Below are 22862 nucleotides of genomic sequence, written 5' to 3'. Positions count from 1 at the left end.
AATTGTTCCCCTTATTTTATATTGCCTCTCCAAATCCTCCTACTAATATGTACTATTAATGCTTTCCTATATTTTTTCTCTGCCACGTGTCTGCCTATTCCACCAGCCTGTATTTATCCTCTTGAGGCTCATCATTATTCTTCTCACAGCATTCTGAACTTTTGCATCATCTGCAAATTTTGAAATTGCGCCCTGGACACCAAATTCTGGGCAGTCATTAATATGCACTAAGGAAGGCAGTGCTCCAAATACGGAGGTCTGGGGAACTCTACTACAGCAATTACTTGCGTAACATAGAACATAACAGTGCAGAAGGAGGCCATTCGGCCCATCGAGTCTGCACCGACCCACTTGAGCCCTCACTTGCACCCTATCCCCGCAACCCAATAACCCCTCCTAACCTTTTTGGGCACTAAGGGCAATTTATCATGGCCAATCCTCCAAACCTGCACGTCTTTGGACTGTGGGAGGAAACCGGGGCACCCGGAGGAAACCCACGCAGACACGGGGAGAACGTGCAGACTCCGCGCAGACAGTGACCCAGTGGGGAATCGAACCTGGGACCCTGGCGTTGTGAAGCCACAGTGCTATCCACTGGTGCTACCATACTGCCCATACATTGTAGTTGCTTTCCTGAAAAGGACAAGTGTCACATGACACTTAGTAGGCCCGGGTAGGAACCCCCTAAAACAAAAATCCCTATGCCAAGTCAATATAGTAGCCCCATTTTATCCAGGACGTTGAAGAGGAACTATTTAAAACTGGGCAATCTAAAGCAGAAATTTATTGCATGCAACTCGCCCAGGTCTGAAAAACAACCATACGCTCCTGCCCCTCCCGGCTTACAAGCAGTGCTGTTAAGGCACTTGCTCTGGTTTCAGTCACTCAGTCAAGTTCTGATCCATGTTGCCCCTGACCCTTTTATTCTATGGCTTTCAACTTTGCTGACAGTACTGTTACACGGCATTTATCAACAGCCTTTTGAAAGTGCCGGTACACCACATTATCCACAAACCTCAAAACATTCAAATTAATTTAGTTAAACACAATTTAGCTTTAACAAATACATGCTAATTTTCCTCAATTAATCCAAGTGATTTTTTTGCTCCAGATTATAATTTCTGAAAACTTTCTCACCACTGAGGTTAAATTGACCAGCATGTTGTTACTTGGCTTATCCTTACACCTTTTTTTTTCCCCAAACAAGGTGTAACATTTACGACTCTCTCATCCTCCAGCATCACCCTGATGTTTGTGGTGGTTGGGACGATTATGGCCAGTGTCGTCTCAATTTCCATCCTGACTTCTCTTCCCGTCCTCAGGTCTTAATAACTTTTCAGCTTCAAAGAATAACCAGTCTTTCTCATACCTCCCCTTCATCAATGTTTAGCCCAACCAGTGTCTTAACTAGCTCCTAACTAGCTCCTTTCTCACTTTTAAATTGGAAGTATCTTGCTTGGTAATGACAATTGCAAAGTACTCTTTAGTATCTCAGCCACACCTCTGTCTCCAAGTCCAAAACCATTTTTGCAGCTCGAACAGTCCTATTCCTCCTTTCACCACATTTTAAAAATATATGTCCATAGAGTTATTCTGGTTGGTTATCAGTGTCTTCTCATGTTCTCATTTCCCCTCGTTTCATATTCAGCCCAGATCTCACTTGTATAATCGACCTGACATGTCAAGACACATTTTTTTCTACTTCATTTTACCCTCTTTCATTCTCCAAGGAGTTCCGGCCTAGTTTCCCCCATTTTGAGTGTAGAATCATAGAATCCGTAAAGTGCAGAAGGCCATTCAGCACATCATGTCTGCACTGACCCTTCGAAGGAGCATTCTACACAGGCCCACTCCTCCACCCTATCCCCACAACCTAAACTCCAGACCTCAACAATACCCAAACTGTCTCCGCTTAAAAGGCTGCATATTGTCCAGTTAGTTTTGCCTGCCAGTCTTTGACTCTGGGCCAGGTCAGATTTCATCCCAATTGGTCCACTTTCATTTTATTATATTTTACTCTAGATTGTTACAATCGTGTGGGCAGCACAGTGGTTATCACAGTTGCTTCACGGCTCCAGGGTCCCAGGTTCGAATCCGGCTTGGGTCACTGTCTGTGCAGAGTCTGCACATTCTCCCAGTGTCTGCAGGGGTTTCTCAGGGGTGCTCCAGTTTCCTATAACAGTCCAAAGATGAGCAGGTTAGGTGGATTGGCTGAGGTAAATTGCCCTTAAGTGACAAAAAGGTTTGCTGGGGTTACGAGGATAGGGTGGAGGTGTGGTGATAGGGTGGGGGTGTGGGCTTAGGTAGGGTGCTCTTTCCTTAGGCCGGTGCAGACTCAGATGCGCCGAATGGCCTCTTTCTGCACTGTATATTCTATGATTCATGCAGAACCCATGCAGACACGGGGAGAATGCGCAGATTCATAGAACCATAGAATTTACAGTGCAGAAGGAGGCCAGTCGGCCCATCGAGTCTGCACCGGCCCTTGGAAAGAGAACCCTACTTAAGCCCACACCTCCACCCTATTCCTGTATCCCGCCTAACCTTTTTAGACACTTAGGGCAATTTAGCATGGCCAATCCACCTAACCTGCAACTTTGGTCTGTGGGAGGAAACCGGAGCACCCGGAGGAAACCCAGGCAGACACGGGGAGAATGTGCAGATTCCGCACAGACAGTGACCCACGGCGGGAATCGAACCCGAGACCCTGGAGCTGTGAAGCAACACTGCTAACCACTGTGCTGAGCACCGTGCTACTATGCCGCCCTCGCCCTTTTCCAAAGCTAAACCTTATGATACAATGATCACTACAACGGTCACTGAGTGTTTCCCTATTAACACCAGATCCACCTCATTGCTTCAAAACAGGATTCAACAATGCATCCTTTATTGTTGAACAAGAAACATACTGATCATCCAAATCCTCCAGACCACAGTTCAAAAGGTCTTACAGAACCACTGCAGTTTACTTTAATCATATTATAAATTGGGATAGGAATAATGCCCTCTCACATTATAATTAAACTTTAGCTTTGCAGCTCCAGTTTCCCTGTGAATTTACTCTTTGGGGCTAACGTGCCTTCTCTCTCCAGTACTATAATGCTTTTAACATCCCTTTGGGGCATCTACTCTCTCCAGCACTGTAATGTTTTTAATTAAACACTACCACCCTGCCTCCTTTCTTTTCTTAACACCTTGTAGCCAGGGAAAAATTGTGCCCACTCTTGCCCTTTTGAGCCAGGTCACATTCTGCATCTCACCATTCTTACCAGGCTTTGTGGCTTCATCCACAAAAGGTCTCATTTGTATTCACGCTTACCCCACATAACACCATAATACATATTTCTTACTCTACTACTGACTTTCTCAACCGTTTGTGCATTGTTTTTCCACTTTAAAGTTACTTAAACCCATTTACCTGGCTATTTTAAAACTTTTTCAATAGCATTCAAGGTTATGATTGTGAATTTTGTTTTTGAAATCGTGGGATGCGTGCGTCACTGATTGGTCCTGCACTTGTTGCCCACCCCTAATTGCCCTCCAGTTGAGCGGCTTGCTCGGCCATTTCAGAGTCAACAACATTGGTGTGTGCCTGGAGTCACATGTAGGCTGGATCAGGAACGGATGGCGGATTTCCCTCCCTAAAGAGCATTAGTGAACGAGATGGTCCAAAGATGTGCAGGTTAGGTGGATTGGTCATGCTAAATTTACAGCGTAGTGTCCAAACGCTAGATGGGGTTGCTGGGTTATCCGGTTATGGTTAGCACGTTGCTTCACTGCACCAGGGTCCCAGGTTTGATTCTCAGCTTGGGTCACTGTCTGTACGAGTCTGCATGTTCTCCGTGTCTGCATGGGTTTCTGCCGTGTGCTCGGTATCTTCCCACAAGTTATGAAAGACGTGCTGTTAGGTGAATTGGACATTCTAAATTCTCCCTCAGAGTGGGACAGGCGCCAGAATGTGGCGACGAGGGGCTTTTCACAGTAACTTCATTGCAGTGTTAATGTATTCCTCATTGTGATAATAAAGATTGTTAAAAGAATTAGTTCGGAGGTGTGGGCTTAGGTAGGGTGCTCTTTCAGTGACCGCTGTAGACTCAATGGGCCAAACGGTCTCCTTCTGCATTGTAAATTCTATGGGTTTTCACAATAATCAACAATGGCTGCATCGTCATAATTAGACTTATTGAATTCAAATTTCACATTCGAATTCGAACCTGGGTCCCCAGAGCATTACCCTGGTTCTCGGAATTACTAGTCCAGTGACAATAATACTACACCACTGCCTCCCCTTATGTTACATAGATATCTTAGTGCAGAACCATGCTGCGTGTAATAAATGCTAGAGTTAAAGCAAAAACAGCAATGAACTACACCTGCTTACAAATCTCAATATCGTCATCATCACTGTCCGAGATGACTATGGTTCCACAATGGTTCTGCAGCTTCTCACCTACTTTATTTGTCAGTGCACATTCTTCTTGTCTGTTTCCTGGAGTAATTTTTGGTGACAATTCAGCCTCATCTTCTGAACTAGACAATAACAACTTGCACACACATGAATCACAGGTATTTGGACTCTCCTCTGTTTCTGACTCTAAATTAATTGCAGCATCTTCACAATTATCTTGCACGGGTTGCTTGGACTTCTTGATTCTTTCCTGAAGCTGAAAAATAGCAGGCAATGCAGAACTGGATAATTTTTTGGAATGGCACAAGAATAAAATACTGTTATGTCAAATAAGATAGGACACAAAAAATCCAGTGCTGAAATAATGTAGATATCTTACTACTAGCTTCCTCAGAACACTGTCTATCATGATTATGGCTAAATTAGATCTTCCAACACAGACCATGCAATGAAACATGCATATTGACCTACATCAATTGTTAAATTTGCATTGATACACTTTTCACTTTTAACATAGAAAAATATTGTAATGCACTACAAAACATAAAAGAAACAGAGAACCAAAGAAAATATTCAGAGGGATGCTGAAAAACTTGTTTAGAGTGGACTACAGGAGGAATCCTAAAAAGAAGACGAGGAGATTTAACTAAATTTTAAGACATGACGCCTATTTATGCAGCTGAAAGCATAAGCAACTGAAAGCAGTCACCAACGTGACTAGTGTCAGATCGAGTTAAGAGGTTGCAGCACTGAAAGAGATAGGAGGAGGCAAGAGCATGCAATATTTAATAATACAGAATATAGAAATTCACCCTCAATTTCTCCAGAAACGTCCCTAATAGAAATAGTAGATTTGAGTAAAGCGGGCATGGGAAACCATGTGGTTAAGGGGAAGGAAACAAAAAGGCTCGATTCAAATCAACTAAGCTGCTGATAATGAATAACACAGCACGGTGGCACAGCGTTAGAACTGCTGCCTCACAGCACCAGGGACCGGGGCTCAATTTCCGACTTGGGTCACTGCACGGAGTAGGCATGTTGTCCAGGTGTCTGCGTGGGTTTCCTCTGGGTTCTCCGGTTTCCTCCCACAGTCCAAAGATGTGCAGGTGAGGTGGATTGGCTCTGCTAAATTGCCCCTTTGTGTCCAAAAGGTTAGATGGGATTACAGGGATAGGATGGAGACATGGGCTTAAGTAGGGTGCTCTTTCCAAGGGCCGGTGCAGACTCGATGGGCCGAATGGCCTCCTTTCGCACTCTAAATTCTATGATTTTAAAGCTCGAAGCAGCTCATACATAAAAAAGGTAATAGCCATCATGAAACACCATATTTGGCAGCAACAAAAGGCACCAAACCTCGAGTACATAACAACATAGGTAATGTTACCACTTATCACTAGACCACATGCAGGTCATGTTAATAAGGGCAGCACAATTAAAGTAAGCTATTTTCTTGATGAATTTGCATTGGCATGATGGGCAGCACGGTAGCATTGTGGATAGCACAATTGCTTCACAGCTCCAGGGTCCCAGGTTCGATTCTGGCTTGGGTCACTGTCTGTGCGGAGTCTGCACATCCTCCCAGTGTGTGCGTGGGTTTCCTCCGGGTGCTCCGGTTTCCTCCCACAGTCCAAAGATGTGCAGGTTAGGTGGATTGGCCATGATAAATTGCCCTTAGTGTCCAAAATTGCCCTTAGTGTTGGGTGGGGTTATTGGGTTATGGAGATAGGATGGAGATGTTGACCTTGGGTAGGGTGCTCTTTCCAAGAGCCGGTGCAGACTCGATGGGCCAAATGGCCTCCTTCTGCACTGTAACATTCTATGATGTCTGATGTACCCGTTTAGATCACTCCACGATTGGTGACTGTAGCTTCAGCAGTCATGGTCTTAAATTCTGGAATTTCACCCTTAAATTTCTTCCTCTCGTCCCCTCGAAGATGTTCCTTCACTAAATGCCCTAATATCTCTATGTGACTCAAGTGTTAAACTTTGCTTTACAACACTCCTGTGAAGCACCTTGGAACACTTTAAAACATTAAGGAGCTAGATCAAAAAAATTGTATCTATACAAGATAATCCTTATTATTCTGGAATCCCTTCCTGAGGAAGTAGAACAGGTAGTTTCTCGCAATCATCTTCTTCAATTACCTTAAAATGTCTCATAGAAACATAGAAAATAGGAGCAGGAGTCCGCCATTCAGCCCTTCGAGCCCACTCCACCATTCATTATCATCCAACTCAATAGCCTAATCCAGTCTCCCCCACACCCCCAATCCTTTAATCCCTTTTGCCCCACGTGCTATAACTAACTACTTCTTGAAAACCTACAATGTTTTGGCCTCAACTACTTTCTGTCGTAACGAAGTCCACAAGCTCACCACCCTCTGAATGAACACATTTCTCATCTCTGTCCTAAATGGTCAGCCCTGTATCCTCAGTCTGTGACCCCTGGTTCTGGACACCCCCACCATTGGGAACATCCTGCTTGCATCTACCATGTCTAGTGCTGTTAGAATTTTAATCAATTGGATCACCCCTTAATCTCCAAATGTAAGGGCATATAATTTATGGTTCCTGACCTAATTATCTGGCTAGTGGTATAAAAGTATATACGCTTTTATGCGTATAAGGTGCCATATACGCAGCATTAAATGTAGCTCGATCATTCTAGATTATAGGTTCATCATCACCTGTGCTTCAATAGCATTCAGACCACCGTGTTGTGTCCAACCAAGTCGACCAGCTACACGCTGGAACAGGCTGCGTGTTTCTTCATCCATTTGGGCACTGTTCATCTGTATTACCATTTGTGTTTTACCATTTAGTAAAAGTGAACATTTACGAACCAGTCCACACAATGTCACACAGACATGCTATATGCTCACCTGAGGGGAAAAAAATGCAGATGACTAGTATAAAAAGGTAACATTCTCACAAAAGCAGCCAAGTTATTTTCTGGAAACCTGGCACAGGATGACAGCCAACGCTCAGGTAACTGGCACGGTCTGTCCAAAAACATTATATACGCAATGATTCTGTAAGGCAGTGATTCCCAAGCTTTTGTGTGTCATGACACACCCCTATACTTCTAAAAATAATTCGAGGTAGATCTTCTATTTTCTGTCTTCTTCCCTTATTGTGAAATTCGTTTTTAACTTCTCCCCGTCTCCTCTCCTTTTTAAAAAAAAAAACGCTCTGTCTCTCTCGCTTTCCCCAGGATATTTGCACCTTTTTTTGAGTTCTCCCTTTTTGTGCAGGTACATGGGACCTTTGTCTTCAGTTCTGTTCTGTTGGTCATGTGCATGGACCTGACCAACACAAAAAAAATGTAAAGCACACATGTACGGCTCTTTTCCAGCCGGTGCATGCACCGGAGGCTTAAAATTGGTGGGCTCTTGGAGATGTCAACCACGAGCTGTTGACAAAGGTTAGTTTTAGTTTAATTACAAGTCTTCTTGCGGAGGGGGCTCTTCACAACACACTAGGAGCCTGTGTTTTATGGAACTTGGCGCTCCAAACATATGGTGCAAGTGCACAATTCCACAGGCAATTAATTCTGAATTAGCAACTTTATCGGAGGCGATAAGTAGATGGATCTCTGGAGCACCCAAAAAAAATCAAGGTGACAATTTCTTAGAAGACAATAGAAACAGATGTGATATCACAATCAGGAACCAGCTGCTTGTCACTCAGGGAACAAACAGTAATTAAGAAACTAGCAGCACACAAAGCTACCGACTAAGTGCTGGAAAATGGGATTAGACTAGATAGGTTTCTTATGGCCAAAGGGCCTCTCTATCTGTACTGTAAACTGTTACAACAGCCCGTGGATTGCGGGCACGTGTCCTCACAGCTTCCGGGTGCCGAACAGTTAAAGTTGGTGGAACTAAAACAGGATGTGCCGGTGGAGAGCAAGACAGCGGGAAGCAGTCATTGGTCTGCCGCTGCCTCCGGTGCTCACTGAGCGTCTGCCCGGCCGCAGTGCACCTCACTCACCATTTGCGCAGACTCACAAAACGAGACCTCGCTTTAGCGCAGCCTCCAAACTATAAACTTCCGGAAAATTCCGCCCGCGGGAGAATACCCGGGGGGGGCGGGGTTTAAAAAAAAAATCGTTCGCGCAAAGGTCAATTTTGAATTCTGGCGCCAGACTGAGGCACGCAGGATGGCCGCCCCTTCTGCGCACGTTTTCGCCCCCCGCCTACCGCAGCCACGCCCCCCGCAGCCCCGACCCCGCCTACCGCAGCCACGCCCCCCGCAGCCACGACCCCGCCTCCCTCGCGGACACCACGTGACTGGGTCGGCGTTCGTGGTGGAGTTTATGGCGAGGAATGGATGTTGAGCAGAACTGTGTGATGTGCAGACTCAGACAAGATTTTACTGTGGATATTAACAGCAGCAGGGCTGAAGCTGAGTCTGTGTGATTGGGAAAATCGCCAATGAGGCGGAGGTGAGAGCTGAATATGATTGTTGTATTCGAGAAGAGGAAACCGTGCCTATTTGATAAACACAAGCGCAAAGGCAGCCAAAGAGGAGCTAGATGCTGTCAGTGAACCTGGCCTCATAGTTGTACGGCGACTTAATCACGCAATTAGACAAAATTTAAATGTACTGTTCCATTTTATTTATCTTGTGTCCACCTTGAGAATTGTGAAATGATTCATTTTGGTAGGAATAACGTGGACAATATATAATAAAGGGCACAATTCTAAAGAATTGGCATGTGGCCCATCTGGGTTCTGAATGTGGCTCAGGAAAATTTCTGTTGGATTGGATTGGATTTGTTTATTGTCACGTGCACCCAGGTACAGTGAAAACTATTTTTCCGCCAGCAGCTCAACAGATCATTAAGTACATGGGAAGAAAAGAGAATAAAAGAAAATACATAAAAGAAAATGTATACAATGTAACTACATAAGCACTGGCATCGGATGAAGCATACGGGGTGTAGTGTTAATGAAGTCAGTCCATAAGAGGGTCATTTAGGGGTCTGATAAAAGTGGGGAAGAAGCTGTTTTTGAATCTGTTTGTGCGTGTTCTCAGACTTCTGTATCTCCTGCCCGATGGAAGAAGTTGGAAGAGTGAGTAAGCCGGGTGGAGGGGCCTTTGATTATGCAGCCCGCTTTCCCCAGGCAGTGGGAGGTGTAAATGGAGTCAATGGATGGGAGGCAGGTTCGTGTGATGGACTGGTGTTCACGACTCTGAAGTTTCTTGCGGTCCTGGGCCGAGCAGTTGCCATACCAGCCTATGATGCAACCAGATAGGATGTTTTCTATGGTGCACCTGTAAAAGCTGGTAAGGGTTAATGTGGATATGTCGAATTTTCTTAGTTTCCTGAGGAAGTATAGGCACTGTTGTGCTTTCTTGGTGGTAGCGTCGACGTGGGTGGACCAGGACAGACTTTTGGAGATGTGCACCCCTAGGAATTTGAAACTGCTAACCATCTCCACCTCGGCCCGTTGATGCTGACGGGTGTGTACAGTACTTTGCCTGAAGTCAATGACCAACTCTTTAGTTTTGCTGGCATTGAGGGAGAGATTGTTGTCACTGCACCACTCCACTAGGTTCTCTATCTCCCTCTTGTATTCTGACTCGTCTTTATTCGAGATCCGGCCCACTATGGTCGTATCGTCAGCAAACTTGTAGATGGAGTTGGAACCAAATTTTGCCATGTAGTCGTGTGTGTACAGGGAGTAGAGTAGGGGGCTAAGTACGCAGCCTTGTAGGACCCCGGTATTGAGGACTATTGTGGAGGAGGTGTTGTTGTTCATTCTTACTGATTGTGGTCTGTTAGTCAGAAAATCGAGGATCCAGTTGCAGAGTGGGGAGCCAAGTTTTAGGTTTTGGGGCTTTGATATGAGCTTGGCTGGGATTATGGTGCTGAAGGCGGAGCTGTAGTCAATAAATAAGAGTCTGATGTAGGAGTCCTTATTGTCGAGATGCTCTAGGGATGAATGTAGGGCCAGGGAAATGGCGTCTGCTGTGGACCGGTTGCGACGGTATGCGAATTGCAGTGAATCAAGGTGTTCTGGGAGTATGGAGGTGATGCGCTTCATGATCAACCTCTCAAAGCACTTCATTACGACTGAAGGCAGGGCCACCGGACGGTAGTCATTGAGGCACGTTGCCTGGTTCTTCTTTGGCACCGGTATAATGGTGGTCTTCTTGAAGCAGGTGGGGACCTCCGAGTGGAGTAGGGACAGGTTAAAGATGTCCACATATACCTCTGCCAGCTGGTCCGCGCAGGCTCTGAGTGCACGACCAGAGATCCCATCTGGGCCCTTCGCCTTCCGAGGGTTCACTTTCAGGAAGGCCGATCTGACTTCGGAAGCTGTGATGATGGATATGGGTGAGTTATGGGCTGCTGGGGCACTCGACAGTGTATTGTTGGTTACCTGCTGGAACCGAGCATAGATTGCATTGAGTTCATCGGGGAGGGGTGCGCTGCTGCCGGAGATACTGCTAGGCTTCGCTTTGTAGCCCGTTATGTTGTTTAGTCCTTGCCACAATCGCCGAGAGTCTGTCTGTGACTAGCTTGGTTTGATATTCTCTCTTGGCATCTCGGATGGCTTTGCGGAGGTCATACCTAGATTTCTTGTATAGTTCAGGGTCGTCTGACTTGAACGCCTCAGATCTGTCCTTCAGTAGGTAGTCAATCTCGTGATTGAGCCATGGTTTCCGGTTGGGAAACGTACGTACTGCTTTCTTTGGCACGCAGTCATCCACACATTTGCTGATGAAGTCTGTGGCGGTGGTGGCATATCCATTTAAGTTGCTCGCTGAGTTCTTAAATATGGACCAGTCCACTGTCTCTAAGAGCTCTTCTGTTTCCTCGGACCAGTACTGCACAATTTTCTTAGCTGGATTCTCCCGCTTGAGTTTCTGCTTGTATGCCGGGAGAAGGAGCACCTTCTTATGGTCTGATTTCCCAAAGTGTGGTCGGGGGATGGAACAGTAGGTGACCTTGATTATTGAGTAGCAGTGGTCAAGAGTGTTGTCGTCCCTGGTGGGACAGGAGATGTGCTGGTGGAATTTTGGTAGTACACTTTTGAGGTTGGCCTTGTTGAAGTCTCCGGCCACGATGAACAAGGCCTCCGGGTGTTCTGTTTCGTAGTTGTTTATAACTGTGTACAGTTCGTCCAGGGCCTTCCTCACTTCTGCCTGGGGTGGGATGTAGACTGCTGTGATAATGGCTGAAGTGGACTCACGTGAACGATAGTATGGGCGGCACTTCACGGTCAGGTATTCCAGGTCCGGGGAGCAGTAGGTCGCCAGGGTCACCACATCCAAGCACCTCGCTTTGCCTGATGACGCGGTGCGGTGAGGTCCACCCGGTGAATTGAGAAGCCTTCAGGTTGTGTGGCACAGTCCAGTGAGGTGGGGGTGAGCCATGTCTCTGTGAAACAGAGCACACAGCAGTCACTTACTTCCCTCTGAGAGGTAAGTCTGGCATTAAGTTCATCCAGCTTGTTTTCAATCGCTTGGATGTTTGCCAGGAGTATGCTGGGGAGAGGGGTTGACTGTTATCCAAGTGCAGGATTGCCGCATTCTGATTTCCATTCAGGTAGTTTTTTTCCTACTGGTATGACTGAAATCATAGAATCCCTACAGTGCAGAAGGCGGCCATTTAGCCCATCCAGGCTGCACCGACCCTCCAAAAGAGCACTCCACCAGGTCCACTTTCCAGCCCTGCACCCGTCACCCATAACATAACTTGCACATTCCTGGACACTAATCGACAACTTAGCACCTAACCTGCATATCTTTGGAATGTGGGAGAAAACCAGAGAACAGCAAGGAAAACCACGCAGACACTGGGAGAACGTGCAAATTCCACACAGTCACCCAAGGCCAGAAGCAAACCCGGGTCCCTGGCTCTGTGAGGCAGCAGCGCTTGCTGCCCCTTCTATGAAATGATGCACACACAAACTAAGGGCAAGCGAAGTGATGTGCGTGCAAATTGTACCCAACATTGGATGCAGAGGGAGTGTACACCTCTCGCAGTCAAATTGTCAATATTTGTTTAGTTTTCCCTTCTCAAATTAAAAAAATATATATATTTATTTTAATAATCCTTATTGTCACAAGTAGGTTTACATTAACATTCAAATAAAGTTACTGTGAAAAGCCCCTAGTTGCCACATTCCGGCGCCTGTTCAGGTACACAGGGAGAATTCAGAATATCCAATTCACCTAACAGCATGTCTTTCGGGACTTGTGGGAGGAAACAGAAGCACCCCAGGAAACCCATGCAGACACGGGGAGAACCTGCAGATTCCACACAGACAGTGACCCAAACCGGGAACCGAACCTGGGACCCTGGGGCTGTGTATCATAGAATTTACAGTGCAGTAGGGGACCATTCAGCCCATCGAGTCTCCACCAGCCCTTGGAAAGATAATCCTATCTAAGCCCACACCTCCACCCTATCCCAGTAACCCCACCTAACCTTTTTTGGACACTAAGGGCAATTTAGCATGGCCAATCCACCTAACCTGCACGTCCTTGCACTGTGGGAGGAAACCAGAGAACCCAGACCCAGGCAGGCACGGGGAGAACGTGAAGACTCCGCACAGAGAGTGAACCAAGCTGGGAATCAAACCTGGGACCCTGAAGCTGTGAAGCAACTGTGCTAACCACTGTGCTACCGTGCCTGCCCCGAGTGCCCAGCACTTTTGTTTCCAATTAGGGGGCAATTTAGCGTGGCCAATTCTCCTGCCCTGCACATCTTTTTGGGTTGTGGGGGTGAGACCCACGCAGACACGGTGGAAATGTACAAACTCCACACGGATCAAACCCGGGTCCTCGGTGCCGTGGGGCAGCAGTAGTAACCATTGCGCCACCGTGCTGCCCGCTATACCTTTTCAAATTAATGACAGTTCTGTTAATACATAAATGATGAAGCATTTTCTAAAACTTGTATATTCAGTGTGTATTAAATGTATTTAATCTTATTCATAGGGTCATGATTGGTGAACAAGCCCGATTTCAATCTTGCGGCACATTGAGATGAAGAGCCACCATGCAGCCCATCTCAGAGGGCGGCACGGTAGCACAGTGATTAGCACTATTGCTTCACAGCGCCAGGGACCCAGGTTTGAATCCCAGCTTCGGTCACTGTCTGTGCGGAGTCTACAAATTCTCCCGGTGTCTGCGTGGGTTTCCTCCCACAAGTCCCGAAAGATGTGCTTGTTAGATGAATGGGACATTCTGAATTCTCCCTCAGTGTACCTAAACTGGCATGGAGGATTTTCACAGTAACTTCATTGCAGTGTTAATGTTAGCCTACTTATGACACTAATAAAGATTATTAGCCTAGGTTGCCCACCAATGCTAAAGAGGATGTGGGAGCAGAGTGAGCTGTGTGTGTACAAGTAGGCTTCAATGAATACACAAATTATTGAAAGTGGCAGGTTGAGAGAGCAGTTAACAAAGCATAAAGAGGTGTGAATTGTCTCTTACCAACTGTCCTGGTTTGAGACAATTCACACCTCTGCCCAGCAGAGGGCCGTAGAGCGGAGATGCTGATTGGCTGTTGCGGGGGAAATTTGCATACGTCCGTGTGCTCACCGTAACTTGAAGGTGTACCTGAGCAAGAGACCCTAGCTGTTCAGGTGAAGACAAGCATCCAGCAGAGGGCAGCAGAGCTGCTGATTGGCTGTTGCAGGGGAAATTTGCATATGTCCGTGTGCTCACCCTAACTTGAAGGTGTACCTGAGCAAGAGACCCTAGCTGTTCAAGTGAAGACAAGCATCCAGCAGAGGGCAGTAGAGCAGAGCTGCTGATTGGCTGTTGCGGGGGAAATTTGCATACGTCCATGTGCTCACCCTAACTTGAAGGTGGTTTGTGGAGGAGCTGTTGTCAAGTGACACTTAAACCCGAAACACTTCTTCAGTGTTTCTCTCCCTACCCCCTCCTCTAAACAAAAAAGAACAACCGCTGTAAAGATCAAGAGGAAGGTTCGAGGGCAGGTAGAAGTAGAAAGAAGTTGAACCGTGACGTCACAGCCTGCAGGTAAGGGATTGGCTGGTGACTGGTAAGTAGTTTTTCTTTTATTTTCCATCAGGTGTTATCGTGCGGGGCGCAGAGGTTGCCGAGTGAGTGCTTGCTGAGAAGGGGAATGAATAACAGGTAAGCTCTTTCTTTCTTTTTCTTTTTTTATCTAGAGGGGATGGCAGGGAAGGTAGTGCAATGTTCCTCCTGCAGAATGTTTGAGGTGAGGGACGCCATCAGTGTCCCTGCTGATTTCATCTGTGGGAAGTGCACCCATCTCCAGCTCCTCAGAAACCGCGTTAGGGAACTGGAGCTGGATGAACTTCGGATCATTCGGGAGGCAGAGGTGGTCATAGATAGAAGCTTAAGGGATGTAGTTACTCCGAAGAATAAAGATAGATGGGTGACGGTGAGAGGGGCTGGGAGGAAGCAGTCAGTACAGGGATTCCCTGTGGTTGTTCCCCTTAGTAACAAGTATACTGCTTTGGATACTGTTTGGGGGACGGGACGGGGGGACTTACCAGGGGTAAGTCTTGGGGTACAGGTCTCTGGCACAGAGTCTGTCCCTGTTGCTCAGAAGGGAAGGGGGGAGAGGAGTAGAGCATTAGTCATTGGAGACTCCATAGTTAGGGGGATAGATAGGAGATTCTGTGGGAACGAGAGAGACTCGCGGTTGGTGTGTTGCCTCTCAGGTGCCAGGGTGCGTGATGTCTCGGATCGTGTTTTCGGGATCCTTAAGGGGGAGGTCGAGCAGCCCCAAGTCGTGGTCCACATAGGTACCAACGACATAGGTAGGGATAGGGATGTAAGGCAGGAATTCCGGGAGCTAGGGTGGAAACTTAGCTCTAGGACAAACAGAGTTATTATCTCTGGGTTGTTACCCGTGCCACGTGATAGCGAGACGAGGAATAGGGAGAGAGAGGAGTTGAACACGTGGGTACAGGGATGGTGCAGGAGGGAGGGTTTCAGATTTCTGGGGCTCATTCTGGGGTCGGTGGGACCTCTACAAATGGGATGGTCTACACCTGGACCAGAGGGGTACCAATATCCTGGGGGGGAAATTTGCTAATGCTCTTCAGGAGGGTTTAAACTAGTTCAGCAGGGGCTTCGGAACCTGAATTGTAGCTCCAGTATACAGGAGTTTGAGAGTAGTGAGGTCATGAGTAAGGTTTCAAAGTTGCAGGAGTGTACCGGCAGGCAGGAAGGTGGTTTAAAATGCGTCTTCTTCAATGCCAGGAGCATCCGGAATAAGGTGGGTGAACTTGCGGCATGGGTTGGTACCTGGGACTTCGATGTTGTGGCCATTACGGAGACATGGATAGAGCAGGGACTGGAATGGTTGTTGCAGGTGCCGGAGTTTAGATATTTCAGTAAGCTCAGGGAAGGTGGTAAAAGAGGGAGAGGGGTGACATTGTTAGTCAAGGACAGTATTACGGTGGCAGAAAGGACGTTTGATGAGGACTCGTCTGCTGAGGTAATATGGGCTGAGGTTAGAAACAGGAAAGGAGAGGTCACCCTGTTCGGGGTTTACTATAGGCCTCCGAAAAGTTCCAGAGATGTAGAGGAAAGGATTGCAAAGCTGATTCTGGATAGGAGCGAAAGCAACAGGGTAGTTGTTATGGGGGACTTTAACTTTCCAAATATTGACTGGAAATGCTATAGTTCGAGTACTTTAGATGGGTCTGTTTTTGTCCAATGTGTGCAGGAGGGTTTCCTGACACAGTATGTAGATAGGCCAACGAGAGGCGAGGCCATATTGGATTTGGTACTGGGTAATGAACCAGGACAGGTGTTAGATTTGGAGGTAGGTGAGCACTTTGGTGATAGTGACCACAATTCGATTACGTTTACTTTAATGATGGAATGGGATAGGTATATACCGCAGGGCAAGAGTTATATCTGGGGGAAAGGCAATTATGATGCGATGTGGCAAGACTTAGGATGCATCGGATAGGGAGGAAAACTGCAGGGGATGGGCACAATGGAAATGTGGAGCTTGTTCAAGGAACAGCTACTGCGTGTCCTTGATAAGTATGTACCTGTCAGGCAGGGAGGAAGTGGTCGGGCAAGTGAACCGTGGTTTACTAAAGCAGTCGAATCACTTGTCAAGAGGAAGAAGGAGGCTTGTAGGGGTCTGGTGTGAGGTGCTCCGGAGAGTGAATGCCTCCACCTCATGTGCGAGGCTGGGGCTGATACAGCTGAAGGTGGTATATAGAGCGCACCTCACAAGGGCGAGGATGAGCCGATTTTTTGAAGGATTAGAGGATGTGTGTGAGCGTTGCGGGGCGGGGGCCCGTGAATCACGTTCATATGTTTTGGTCCTGTCCAAAGCTATAGGGGAGTGCTGGAAGGTGGTGTGTGTGAAACTGGACTCGGGTCCCCAGGATGCCATATTCGGGGTGTCGGACCAGCCAGGGTTGGAAACGGGAGCGGAGGCAGATATCATAGCCTTCGCCTCGTTGATCGCCCAAAGGCGGATCCTGCTGGGATGGAGAGCAGCCTCTCCACCCAGTGCCCTGGCGTGGCGGGGGGACCTGTTGGAATACTTGACCCTTGAGAAGGTTAAGTTCGAACTGAGGGGAAGCTCGGAGGGGTTCTACAAGTCATGGGCACTATTTATTATGCACTTTCAAGAACTGGATAACATCGAACATTAGTTGGGGGGGGCGGGCTGTGTAGATTAAGGGTGACTATGGGTAATCCCTGATTCCTTTTTGTCATTTGTTTATGTAAACATGCGGGCTGATGTTTGGGGGTTGGTGGGCGGATGGGATCGTTGTTATTATGGGGATTGACATATCTTGCTGATTATTGTTTATTGTTGATGGGTGTAAATGTGGGAGAAAATGTGAAAAAGGAGGAGAATAAAAATATTTATTTTTTAAAAAGTGGAAGAAGGAGGCTTATGTAAAGATGAGGGATGAAGGTTCAGTTAGGGCACTCGAGAGTTACAAGTTAGCTAGGAAGGACCTAAAGAGAGAGCTAAGAAGAGCCAGGAGGGGACATGAGAAGTCTTTGGCAGGTAGGATCAAGGATAACCCTAAAGCTTTCTATAGATATGTCAGGAATAAACGAATGACTAGGGTAAGAGTAGGGCCAGTCAAGGACAGTAGTGGGAAGTTGTGCTTGGAGTCCGAGGAGATAGGAGGTGCTAAATGAATATTTTTTGTCAGTATTCACACAGGAAAAAGATAATGTTGTCAGGGAGAATGCTGAGATTCAGGCTACTAGACTAGAAGGGCTTGAGGTTCATAAGGAAGAGGTGTTAGCAATTCTGGAAAGTGTGAAAATAGATAAGTCCCCTGGGCCAGATGGGATTTATCCTAGGATTCTCTGGGAAGCTAGGGAGGAGATTGCTGAGCCTTTGGCTTTGATCTTTCTGTCATCTTTGTCTCCAGGAATCGTGCCAGAAGACTGGAGGATAGCAAATGTTGTCCCCTTGTTCATGAAGGGGAGTAGAGACAACCCCGGTAACTATAGACCAGTGAGCCTTACTTCTGTTGTGGGCAAAATCTTGGAAAGGTTTATAAGAGATAGGATGTATAATCATCTGGAAACGAATAATTTGATAAGAGATAGTCAACACGGTTTTGTGAAGGGTAGGTCGTGCCTCACAAACCTTATTGAGTTCTTTGAGAAGGTGACCAAACAAGTGGATGAGGGTAAAGCAGTTGATGTGGTGTATATGGATTTCAGTAAAGCGTTTGATAAGGTTCCTCACGGTAGGCTACTGCAGAAAATACGGATGCATGGGATTCAGGGTGATTTAGCAGTTTGGATCAGAAATTGGCTAGCCGGAAGAAGACATAGGGTGGTGGTTGATGGGAAATCGTTCAGACTGGAGTCCAGTTACTAGTGGTGTACCACAAGGATCTGTTTTGGGGCCACTACTGTTTGTCATTTTTATAAATGACCTGGAGGGCGTAGAAGGATGGGTGAGTAAATTTGCAGATGACACTAAAGTCAGTGGAGTTGTGGACAGTGCGGAAGGATGTTACAAGTTACAGAGGGACATAGATAAGCTGCAGCGCTGGTCTGAGAGGTGGCAAATGGAGTTTAATGCAGAAAAGTGTGAGGTGATTCATTTTGGAAGGAAGTACTGGGCTAATGGTAAGATTCTTGGCAGTGTGGATGAGCAGAGAGATCTCGGTGTCCATGTACATAGATCCCCGAAAGTTGCCACCCAGGTTGAGAGGGTTGTTAAGAAGGCGTACGGTGTGTTAGCTTTTATTGGCAGAGGGATTGAGTTTCAGAGCCATGAGGTCATGTTGCAGCTGTACAAAACTCTGGTGCGGCCACATTTGGAGTATTGCGTGCAATTCTGGTCGCCGCATTATAGGAAGGATGTGGAAGCATTGGAAAGGGTGCAGAGGAGATTTACCAAAATGTTGCCTGGTATGGGTGGGGTAGATCTTATGAGGGAAGGCTGAGGGACCCGAGGCTGTTTTCGTTAGAGAGAAGAAGGTTAAGAGGTGACTTAATTGAGGCATACAAGATGATCAGAGGATTAGATAGGGTGGACAGTGAGAGCCTTTTTCCTCGGATGGTAATGTCTAGCACGAGGGGACATAGCTTTAAATTGAGGGGAGATAGCTATAAGACAGATGTCAGAGGTAGGTTCTTTACTCAGAGAGTAGTAAGGGCATGAAATGCCCTGTCTGCAACAGTAGTGGACTCGCTAACACTAAGGGCATTCAAATGGTCATTGGATAGACATATGGACGATAAGGGAATAGTGTAGACGGGCTTTCGAGTGGTTTCACAGGTCGGCGCAACATCGAGGGCCGAAGGGCCTGTACTGCGCTGTAATGTTCTATGTTCTTTAACCTGGGATTACCCCTCTCTAGATCTGTAAACACTTAATTACCTGCAAATGCTCGCATTCAAAGCATTGTTTTGCATCTTTGACTTTGTCTGTATGTACATGTTTCTGGAACCTACCTCTTCATTCACCTGAGGAAGGAGCAGTGCTCCGAAAGCTAGTGATTTGAAACAAACCTGTTGGACTTTAACCTGGTGTTGTAAGACTTCTTACTGCGCTCACCCCAGTCCAATGCCGGCATCTCCACATCATTTCAATTATGAAGCTAGTTTTTAAAACCCAGGACTGTTTTCTTTGGAGAAAAGGCTGAGATATGAAAGAAGTGATTTGATAGAGATTTTCAAAATCATGAGGGTTCGAGACAAATTAGACAAGGTGAAACAGCTGTGTGGTCAGGCCAGCAAGGCACGTGGACCACGAGCAGAAACTGCCACGAATCGATACTGGCCGTCTGCAAAAGCACTCAAATCAACATATAAACTCGTTATTGCTGTATGGTCTTTGTGATTACCCACTCACATTTACACAAAAGAACAAGACAATGCTATGAATATGTAACAAGACACAGGTGATTAACTTTGCAGCAGGACGAAGGACAGACAAATTATGCCATCAGACGTCAAAATGAGCTGATAGCTGGTCAGACACGTGTGTTTGAGAGGACAGTAGATCTTGATTGAATCATCCTGGATAAACAGGTGTGTCCTGTTTTCCCCACTAACGAGCTGGGGTCTGGATGGGACAATGGCCAGTATTGGGCACATATCTATGACTCCCTTCTTAAACAGTGGAACAACATTGGCTACTCTCCAGTCCTCTGGAACTTCACCTGTAGCCAGTGAGGATATAAAGATTACTGTCAAGGCCCCAGCAATTGCCTCCCGCAATATTCGAGGGTAGATCCCATCAGGCCCATGGGACTTATTTACTTTAATGCTTTTTAAGATGCCCAACACCACTTTACTAATATCAACATGACTCAGAATATCTACACACTCTACCCTATACTCCTCATCCACCAAATCCTTCTCTTTGGTGAATACTGAGGCAAAGTATTCATTTAGTATCTTTCCCATTTCCTCTGGTTCCATACATAGATTCCTTCCAATATCTTGAAAGGACCAACCCTTTCTCCAGCTACCCTTTTGCTCTTTACATATGTATAAATATGAATTCTAATCAACTGACATTTGAAAGATTCCTACATGCCGGATGTTGATTTTCCCTCAAACAGCCTCGCCCAGTCAAAACTCTCCAGATCCTGCCTCATTCTGTGTAATTAGCCTTCCCTAGGGACTGACCACTTTTGTCCTTTTCCATAAGTAGCTTAAAACTTACAGAATTATGATCACTTCCCAAAATGATCTACTGAAACTTCGATCACCTGGCCGGGCTCATTTCCCAACACCAGGTCTAATATGATCCCTTCTCAAATTGGGCCATTTACATATTGTTTCAAGAAACCCACCTGGTCTCTCCTTACAAACTCTACTCCATCCTTGCCTCAAGCAGGAAGTGTGTCCCAGTCAATATAGAGAAAGTTAAAATCACCCACCACGACAACCCTATTGTTTATGCATCTTTCCAAGATCTGTCTGCATATCTGCTCCTCTATCCCCCGCTGGCTGTTAGGAAGTCTGTAGTAAACCCCCAATATTGTGACAGCACCTTTCCTATTCCTGAGCTCTACCCAGATTGCTGCGCTGCCTGAACCCTCCAAGGTGTCCTCCCTCAACACAGCTGTGATATTCTCCTTAACCAATGCTGCAACTCTCCCACCCCTTTTGCATCCCCCTCTCTCCTGCCTGAAGCATCTAAATCCTAGGATGTTTATTTGCCAATCCTGTCCTTTCAACCAAGTTTCTGTAATAGCAACAACATCATAATTCCACGTACTAATCCAAGCTCTTAAGTTCATCTGTTTTACCTGAAATACTCCTCGCATTGAAACTAATGCACTTCAGTCCACCAGCCCCGCTGCATTGACCAACCACTCTCTGTCTGCTCTTTGTCTTAATCTTACGGGCCTTAGCTCTCCCTCAGTTACTTCTCCCACTGACTTACTGCTCTGGTTTCCACCCCCCTGCCATACTAGGCAGTTCAATCTGTTTCTCTGCCTTCCACTTTTCTCCTTCCTAGCTTTTGTTTCTGTCCCCTCTGACTTCCTGCATGGATTCCCATCCCCCTGCCACATTAGTTTAAACCCTCCCTAACAGCGCTAACAACAACAACAGCGCTAGGACATTGGTTCCAGTCCTGTCCAGGTGTAAACCATCCGATTTGTAATGGTCCCAACTCTCCCAGAACTGGTTCCAGTGTCTCAAAACTCTGAATCCCTCCCTCCTGCACCATCTCGCAAGCCACGCATTCATCCTGTCTGTCCTGTCATTCCTACTCTGACTAGCAAGTGGCACTGGTAGAAATCCTAAGATTACTACCTTTGAGGTCCTACTTTTTATTTATCTCCTAACTCCCTAAATTCAGCATGTAGGATCTCATCCCGTTTTTTTACCTACATCGTCGGTGCCTATATGCATTGGGTCCCGTATGAGGAAATTGCACCCGTATGAGGAAACAGCACCTAGCTGTTCACCCTCCCCCTTTAGAATGTCCTGTAGCCGCTCTGCGACATCCAGGACGCTGGCACCCGGGAGGCAACATATCTTCCTCGTTTGCATCCGTACAAACGCCTGTCTACTCCCCTTACAATCAAATCCCCTATCACTATAGCTCTACCACTCTTTTTCTTGCGCAGCAGAGCCAGCCACTGCCATGAACCTGGCTACTGCTGCCTTCCTCGGGTGAGCCATGTCCCTCAACAGTATCCAAAACGGTATACCTCTTTTGGAGGGAGATGACCGCAGGGGACCACTGCACTGCCTTCCTATTCTTCCTCCAGCTGGTGGTCACCCATTTCCTATCTCTCTCAGTACTCTTTATCTGCGGTATAACCAACTCACTAAACGTGCTCCCCACGACTCCCTCAACATCGTGGATCCTCCAAAGTGAGTCCATCCGCAGCTCCAGAGCCGTCAAGCGGTCTGACACGAGCTGCAGCTGGACACACTTCTTGCACGTGAAGGAGCCACGGACAGTGGACGTGTCCTTGAACTCCCACGTTGCACACAAGGAGCATGACACGGTATGAGATCTCCTGCCATGTCTAAACCCTTAAGTTAACTTACAACAGAAACTACAATGCCAAGTGAAAAATTGAAAGGAACGACTACCTACCAGCCACCAGCCAATCACTTACCTGCTGGTCGAGGAGACCAAGTCTGACTTGCTACCCTCTAGTATTTGTGAGAAGAAGAAAAAACACAAAACAGAACTCCTACCTTACAAAATGTAGCTCAGAATCTACTCCGGTGAGCCTAGGAATAAAAGGGTTAAAGACACTAGCCACCTGGTTTATAGAGAACCACTTACCATCTCGGACTACACTCCGGATTTCTCCTGTTCAACTCTGCTCCCGATATGGAGGGCTTGTCACCTGCAGCACGGCAAGGCCACTCACTGGAAATTTGAGTGTAACAAATCAAGGGATAAAATGCACCTCCTCCCCACCCAGCTTCAAATTCCCAGCTCCCAAAATCACTCTTTGATGTGTCTCACTCTGGCTGTGTCCGCTGGCTCACTGGG

The 22862-nt window shown here is 46.7% G+C and overlaps 1 protein-coding gene and 1 long non-coding RNA gene across 4 annotated transcripts in view; one reads left to right on the top strand and one right to left on the bottom strand.

Moving 5' to 3' along the window:
- The window catches only part of gcna (germ cell nuclear acidic peptidase), a 68423-nt gene extending 59849 nt beyond the window's left edge, over positions 1–8574 (bottom strand). Inside the window, exons 1-3 of one of the 3 annotated variants that reach the window (XM_072505475.1) lie at positions 8402–8574; positions 7096–7290; positions 4382–4664 (exon numbers count right to left, since the gene is read on the bottom strand). In XM_072505475.1, coding sequence (XP_072361576.1) covers positions 4382–4664; positions 7096–7212 — 400 coding nt within the window. In that variant the 5' untranslated portion in view covers positions 7213–7290; positions 8402–8574. The other 2 variants (XM_072505477.1, XM_072505476.1) reach the window with 2 other exon arrangements.
- A 116-nt stretch (positions 8575–8690) lies between these two features.
- LOC140421099 (uncharacterized) overlaps positions 8691–22862 on the top strand; it is a 40573-nt gene continuing 26401 nt past the window's right edge. Inside the window, exon 1 of the long non-coding RNA XR_011946671.1 lies at positions 8691–8855. This is a non-coding gene — a long non-coding RNA (uncharacterized lncRNA). The remainder of the gene's footprint in view (positions 8856–22862) is intronic.

The sequence above is a fragment of the Scyliorhinus torazame genome, chromosome 5 (genome assembly GCF_047496885.1).
Source record: "Scyliorhinus torazame isolate Kashiwa2021f chromosome 5, sScyTor2.1, whole genome shotgun sequence".
Taxonomy (NCBI): domain Eukaryota; kingdom Metazoa; phylum Chordata; class Chondrichthyes; order Carcharhiniformes; family Scyliorhinidae; genus Scyliorhinus; species Scyliorhinus torazame.
This window is presented reverse-complemented; position numbering and strand designations above follow the sequence as displayed.